This window comes from Nelumbo nucifera, chromosome 2 (assembly GCF_055504915.1).
Source record: "Nelumbo nucifera cultivar China Antique chromosome 2, China Antique-T2T, whole genome shotgun sequence".
Lineage (NCBI taxonomy): Eukaryota > Viridiplantae > Streptophyta > Magnoliopsida > Proteales > Nelumbonaceae > Nelumbo > Nelumbo nucifera.
The window spans coordinates 46163297-46170582 of NC_142650.1; the positions used below are offsets into that span (position 1 = coordinate 46163297).

Sequence of the window (7286 nt, forward strand, 5' to 3'; positions counted from 1 at the left end):
AATTTTCCCTATAGAATATTATATATTATAACCTATAATATATATATATATATATTATGAAATTGAATTTCATTATAAATACATTATATATAATATATTAATATATAAATATATAGTATGCTATATATTGTATATTATATAATGAATTTCAGTTAATTTGATTTTTTTGATTAACCGAATTTTTAACCTTAAAAACTAAAACTGAAAATCGAAATTTATAAAAATCAAATTAATTGAACCGAATTACACAAAAACCAAAAAAACCGAACCGATAAACCAAAACTAAAATTTTCGATTCGATATTTCAATTTTAACCATGAATAATACTCACCCCTAATCAGTAAGGATATATTTAATAAATTAATTAAACCGATAGTTTAAGAAATTTATCCTAAACTTTGTAAATCAAAAGGGTAGTTTAAGAAATTTAAACTAAACTTTGTAAAGCATCTACGATCGATCCTCGTTGAACCAGCATGACAGCATCCCGCCGAGCCCAACGACCTAAGCTTAAGAATAAACAGATCCAACGGTTCGGCCAAGTGGTCATCGCTGTAATAATGTATACACGACATTGAGGACCCTAGATACTAGATTGTTCTTTCATACTGTATATAAGTTCTTAAATCCCCGCCCCTCTCAAAATCGTGCCGCAGGGTTTAAGCGGTGAGAGAGAGAGAGAAGGAGGTCAAAATGATTCCTCGTCGAGCCCTGGTTTCTCTCAGGCGGCAAGCAGCAGGGGCAGCCAGCAAGCCCAACACCACCGTCCCTCGTTTTTCCTCCACTTATGGAACAACAAAACCTAACCTTGATTCACTTTTTAATTCCGCGCTATCGCAGAATCAAAAGAAGCCCTCCTTAAGATATCTCTCCTGTTATTGTCCTTGGGTTTCTGTAGCAGGTAACAACAATGATATGGTTAGCAATGGAGTCTTGGTTGTTCGGAATTTGTCCACGCGGTCGATGAATGACTCGTCAAATAGGCCTCCTAAGGAGACGATACTCCTGGATGGATGCGACTTCGAGCATTGGCTTGTCGTCATGGAGCCTCCCGACCCTAATATCACTCGTGACGAAATCATTGACAGCTATATCAAAACCCTAGCTCAGGTTCTTGGCAGGTATTGCCACTTACATTTAAAAGTCTCTGCCTTGGTCTCACTGCGGATGTGGAGGGTATTCTATGATTAGGGTTTTTCCTTTCTTGAATTGTCTCTTTCTTTAATTTGTTGCAGTGAAGACGAAGCACGGAGAAAGATTTACTCGGTATCGACGAGGCATTACTTTGCCTTTGGATGCCTTGTTTCAGAGGAACTCTCGTATAAAATCAAGGGTACTTAGCGTCTTTGGCATTTTTTATTTTGGTTTTGGAGGAACTCTCTCTGGCATATGTATTTTAGTTTATCTTTTTTTATTTGAAACAGAGCTGCCAAGGGTTAGATGGGTACTTCCCGATTCTTATCTGGATGTCAAGAATAAGAGCTATGGAGGTATAATTCTATTCTTCTTCATGTACAACAATGCCTTAGTTACTGGTGCCCATTTCAGTCTTTCTGTATATTTTTACGGGGTTTAACTTCCCTTTTCACATCTCCTGAACTTCAAGTTGTGTTCTTATAATATCTTATTTTCTCTTTTATGGATCCTTAATTCCCATCCCACTTGCTACTTGGAGCTTAATTTGTCATTTTTCATGCTTATTTTCCTGAAATGACTTTCTAATGAAACTCTCCTCTTTATGATCGAGAACTTCAATTTATATGTTTTTTTAACTGCACTCTGATTCTTTTTCTACACTTGATGCTGATGGCAGAATGAATTTTGCTTCTTTTTTTTTATATTTTCCTGTTTTGCATTTGTGATGAGTGATTTGATCTCTGGTGCATTCTATTTCATTTTTTTCTTCGAAATCTGTCCATAGGGGAACCGTTTATTGATGGACAAGCTGTGCCATATGATCCCAAGTATCATGAAGAATGGGTCCGAAATAATGCCCGGGCAAATGAAAGATCAAGGCGTAATGACAGGCCAAGGAATTATGATAGGTCGAGAAACTTTGAGAGGCGGAGGGAGAATATGATGAACAGGGATATGCCGCCACCTCCACCCCCTTCAACACCAAACTCTGTGCCTCAGAACCAGGGTGGTCCTAACCAGGGAGTGCCCCCCGTTGGTAATCATGAGTTCCAGAACCAGGGACCACCTTCCCCAATGCCAAATCAGACTTTTGCAAGTCAGACTCAGAATGTGCAACCACCAAATTTAAATGTACCACCACCAGTGCAGAACCCAGGTTTCCAGAACCGACCACCACCACCACCGCCGATGCAGAATCGTGATTTCCAGAATAGCTATACAACACACCCTGTGCAAAATCAGAATTTCCAAGCTAGAGATATGAACGTACCTCCTCAGATGCAGAATTGGAACACACCGCCACCGGTTCAAAATTGGAATTCCCAGATTAGGGACACAAGCATGCCGCCTGCTACACCAAATTGGAATTCTCAGCCTCCTCCAACACAGACTTGGAATTCCCAGGGTAGGGACATGAATATACCTCCTCCACCTCCAGCACAGACATGGAATTCCGAGAGTAGGGGCATGAACATGCCTCCATCTCCAGTGCAGACGTGGAACTCACAGAATAGGGATATGAACACACCACCAACAACACAGAATTGGAACTCTCAGAGTAGAGACATCCCACCTCCCTCTCAAAACTGGAATTATCAGAGTAGGGATGTGAGACCACCAGTTCAAAATCAGGACTTCCAGGCCAGGGACATTGAAAATGTATCGAACAGTGATTATCAGAATCGGGGGACACATATGGGAGGTCTGCCAAATGGAGAATACCACAGCAGGGAAATGCCCACTAACATGGGCGTGGGAAACATACCAAGTAGAGATTACCAAGACAGAGACGTACCTGGTAACATAAGCATGAACAATGCTGAGAGCAGAAGCTACCAGAAGCCGAGCAGTATGAATATGGGAAATACACCAAATAGGGATTACCAAACACGAGACATGCCCAGTGGAGATTATGAACCTGTTGCAAGTAGGAACTTTTAGCTTGGGAATGACACCTTGGCGGCGAATATAAATTGAAGTTTTGTCAACATCCGTGCTCAAACCTGTCTTTGCTATCTTGTATGCATCTGGCATTGAGTGTTCTAAGTTGAAAGTTTTGGCGATTAGACTGGATCTCTCTTTTCTTGTTTCCATATGATTCATATGATGAAACTTGCATTTTGACAATATTAATTGTTTGGTAGTGATTGTGGTATTTGCTGATAGGGTTTACGTTCAAGCTATAAACAATTTATATTTAGTAATACTAAATTATATGATCCGGTTTCTTTAAGTTGGTGTTGGTTTAGGTGCATTCTTGTTTTTAGTAGATTATAATTTGGTCTATTTCTATTAGCAATTTGTTGCATCATTTTACATGGGTTGCTAGTTGCACTTCCCGCAGAACAAAAGAAAAAAAAAAAGCAAATACCAGCATCTAGCTTCTTCCTCATTTCTTTACAGTGGTTTGGGACCCAATTGCTCAATAGTCCTGCAACTTCTCCTCGAGGAAATTTATACTTGAATGTTGATCTTTATTTATTTAAGATTCAAACAATATCCAACTGAAATACCAAACTGACCTAGACATCTAGTCATGGGTTGCACACTAAATGCATATTCAAATTTTGGGAGGTCATAACTTATTTGCTTGAATGTCCTATAGGGTGATTTTGGTTTTTGTTTTGGTCAATTTTTTAAGATCTATACATCCCAATACAACATGCTAGTTTTGCAAGAAACCCAAAATTAAGAACTGAATTAAAACTATAAATTAAATATAAAATAATGCATGTATTACAAGTATAATATAATCATACATTAATTATTGATAATATACAAATAGTTATATACAAATATACATATGTGTATATTAAATTTGTTGATGTGACACAGCTCGACCTATTTGACCTAGATGATGACCCATGAGGCCATGACAAAGGCAAAGACTGTTTGGCCTTTAGGTTGGTATTTAGAAATTGGTGATGGAAACGAGATTATTGTAACAATTTTTGCAATCAATAATAAAAATACTCTTGTTACCAAAATAAGTTTGAGAGTGCTTATTTTAAGTTTTCTTGGTGAAAAAGCATTTATTTCAAACAGGAGTTAGTATAAGCACTTAAAAATAAACCCAAAATAAGTGCTTATGTTTAAGCACTCCTAGTTCTAGCCTTAAACATATCGTATGTTTTTCAAAAGGATTTAAATATGCCTGAGTTTTCATAAATTGATTTATGCCTATCTTGAGTTTTTCAAAAAGATTTTTTATAGGTTTTCAAAAAGGTTTAATTATACCTTGTGGTCTGATCTCATTGGACTTGAACATACCCTCCATCAATGAAGAGGAATATGTGAAGTTATTTAAAATTTTAAAAATCCTATTTTGCCTATTCGGACGAGAATAAGAACATGAGAGAAGAGAAGAGAAAAAAGATGGCCAACGGATTGGCTCGGTTAACAAAAAAAGAGAGAACATTAATGTGATCTTAACTTCACTTGGCAAGCTATGTTTGATAGTACAGAGGTGTTTAGATAGTAAATAAGATAAGCTTGGATTTGGCTTAGGCCACAAGTGAGTCCAAGAGCCAAGAATTTCTCCTCTAAAAGCGTAGGGTGCTCATAAGCAATTTGGGTTTTCAATTTTTGATGGATGGCAATTAGACCTGTTCACGGGTCCAGCCGGGCTTTTCCTTTACATTAATAAAATATATTCAGGCCCGAGCCTGAGTCCGGCCTGACCACTGGGCCTAGGTCTTGAGCTTGAGTCCGGTGAGAAATATGGAGAAAATATTTTTTTTCTTTTTCTTTAATTAAAAACTATTTTATTTATATTAAAAGACCTCAAAACCTAAAAAATAATGAAAGATCTCATCATTGTTTGAAAAAAGGGAAGAATAACAAAGAAAAAAATATTATATATGAATATTTTATTATATAAAATATATTTTTATTATATAATACATTATCAACTCAGAGACTCCCAGCCTGAGACTCCGAACCCGACCCAAAAAAGGTTGGACATGATATTTTAAGTCCGAGTCCGTGCCTACAGGCCTGAAATCCTGTTCAAGCTTAACTTAGACCGGGCCAGCCCATCGGGCTACCAGGCCCATGAACAGGTCTAATGGCAATATGGCATCCTACTTAGAGTGGGCTGTTGCACTTGGTCCCAAATCAGTTGGCAACCCAATGTCATTGATGAGATTGATAGTGATAGAGTCGTGCTTTCACCTCCCCCGCCCCCATCTCCAAGTTATCCTTTATGGATTTATCCCCTCTATAAACAAACAAGTGTTTCAGTTCACTAGGGTGAATATGTAATAAAGAACTCACAAGGCAATATAAATAGTCTATTGATCAGTGTATCTTTTGAAAAATTGAATGAAAAATAAAGGATAAAAAATTCACAATGTATATTTAAGTTAAAAAAAAAATCAGGGTATGTTGAAGTTAATTTATGAAAACTCAAGTATGTTTTTATATTTTTACCCTAAAAATTATAAGAAAAATGGTCAAAATTTTATTTAAAAATTCAATACCTAGAATTGTAAAAAAAATTATAAAAATATGGGAAAATCTGTGATATCAAAAAGATATTTTGCAGAGAGACCTTTGACCAATCAAAGCATTAGCACCCTGAGAATTTTGTTGAATGCCACCTGATTAGTCAATTTTTTTTTTATGATACCGGTTGATTGGCTGTAAGTTTTTTGAGTATGAAAGTCGAACCCAAAAAAAATATATATATACATGTTCATGTATAAAGCACTTTAATTTTAAACTTTTGGGTTAAAACACTTGGCCTTTTAAAATTTTATTTGTTATATAACCAACTATTTTTACATGGATCAGTATAAATATTAAAGTATATCTAAATCATATAACTAAAAAATATATAATAAAGCAAAGAAACTTCTAATTTTGACCTTATATCTCATACCAGCTGAGTTAGTTCTCAAATTATTCGTTCATCTTTTGAATAAAAAAGAATGAAAACTGGTATTGCTATTTTTTTTTTTTTTTGCAAAATTAGCGAGATGAGAATTTATGAAAAAAAAAATGCCAATTACTTTATCTTTTGTTGGAAATCTAGCATCAACGATCATTCTAGTGCATATAATGGCCTCATTGGCACAACTGCTGAGGATACATCCTGCATCCCTGTTAAGTTAGAAAGATATTTGGAGATCACAGTTTACAAATAATTTCTGTGTTTATTGACTTCACCAATTGAATGACAACTAGAACAGCTCAAGACAAATTTTACAATTCATAACCTCTTAAAAGCAAAAGTAAGGAAATTTTTATCATCTTCTCTTGTACCATGCAGATGAAATTGTAGTGAGTTTCTGTCTTGTGGGTTCAACTTGAGAATCCCATATTCTCCTTGGTCGTCTTGTCATAGCTGCCTTCATCTCCATTTTTCCAATAATTACTAATGAGAAGAGACCTTGTAGTTGTACCAAACAAAGAGTTTCAAAGAAATTATAGTCATCAAAAATAAAAGAAAGAGTTAGACATACGCAAAGTGGTATTAATCAGTGGGGTTACAACTAGGTGGACTCGGGTTGGGGATTTGCTAAATTAAAATAAAGAGTTAGACATACGCAATGGTGATCTTAGTAGGGATAGAACTTGGGTTGAGGATTTGCTAAAATTTGAATGGGTCCAGCCCACTGCTGTATAAATTCTTCAAATTGGAAACCTAACTTGCGTCCCTACACACAAGGCAAACATGTTCAGTAGTTGAAGAATTAAAGTTCGCCAAACATGTTCAGTTTTGCAACATTATTTTCGAGGGAGATGCTTTGGAACCAATCCAATTCCAGTTGGAAGAACATTCCTATTTCCTTCCCCACCTAGGTCCATACATGCATATGCGACAGGTTGAAGGAAGCTTCCTCCCTTACTTGACTCAGTGTTGGTTATTCATGTCAAATGATCTTTACAACCAGGTTGCTCATCGTCTAGCCAAACTAATTAAGCTCTTCTACTTTCAATTTTTGGTTCACAGAGATCCCTCATTGGATACGATATCTCATCATCATCTAAACAAACTAAGCTCTTCATTCTTTGGAACCTATCCAATTCCAGTTGGAAGAACAAGAACATGGTCTATACATGTTTATGTAATTAAGCTTCTTCCCTTATTTGACTACTGAGTGTTGGTTACGCTTGTCAAAGGGTCTTACAATCAGGTTGCTATT

The 7286-nt window shown here is 36.2% G+C and overlaps 1 protein-coding gene across 1 annotated transcript; it reads left to right on the forward strand.

The window, feature by feature from the left end:
* Window positions 1-590: 590 nt before the first annotated feature.
* On the forward strand, window positions 591-3292 carry LOC104602572 (uncharacterized). Its single transcript, XM_010266301.3, has 4 exons — window positions 591-1121; window positions 1236-1333; window positions 1425-1490; window positions 1922-3292. The coding sequence occupies exons 1-4, from the start codon at window positions 694-696 to the stop codon at window positions 3076-3078; spliced, it is 1749 nt and encodes a 582-aa protein (XP_010264603.1). The 5' UTR covers window positions 591-693; the 3' UTR covers window positions 3079-3292.
* The last annotated feature ends 3994 nt before the right edge of the window (window positions 3293-7286 follow it).

What these genes read in the sequence shown, in the direction of transcription:
- LOC104602572 (XM_010266301.3), top strand. Translation starts at nt 694, where the DNA reads ATGATTCCTCGTCGAGCCCTGGTTTCTCTCAGGCGGCAAGCAGCAGGG. An exon ending in ACTCTCGTATAAAATCAAGG is followed by an intron (nt 1,334 to 1,424) that starts GTACTTAGCGTC and finishes TATTTGAAACAG; the next exon opens with AGCTGCCAAGGGTTAGATGG. An exon ending in CAAGAATAAGAGCTATGGAG is followed by an intron (nt 1,491 to 1,921) that starts GTATAATTCTAT and finishes ATCTGTCCATAG; the next exon opens with GGGAACCGTTTATTGATGGA.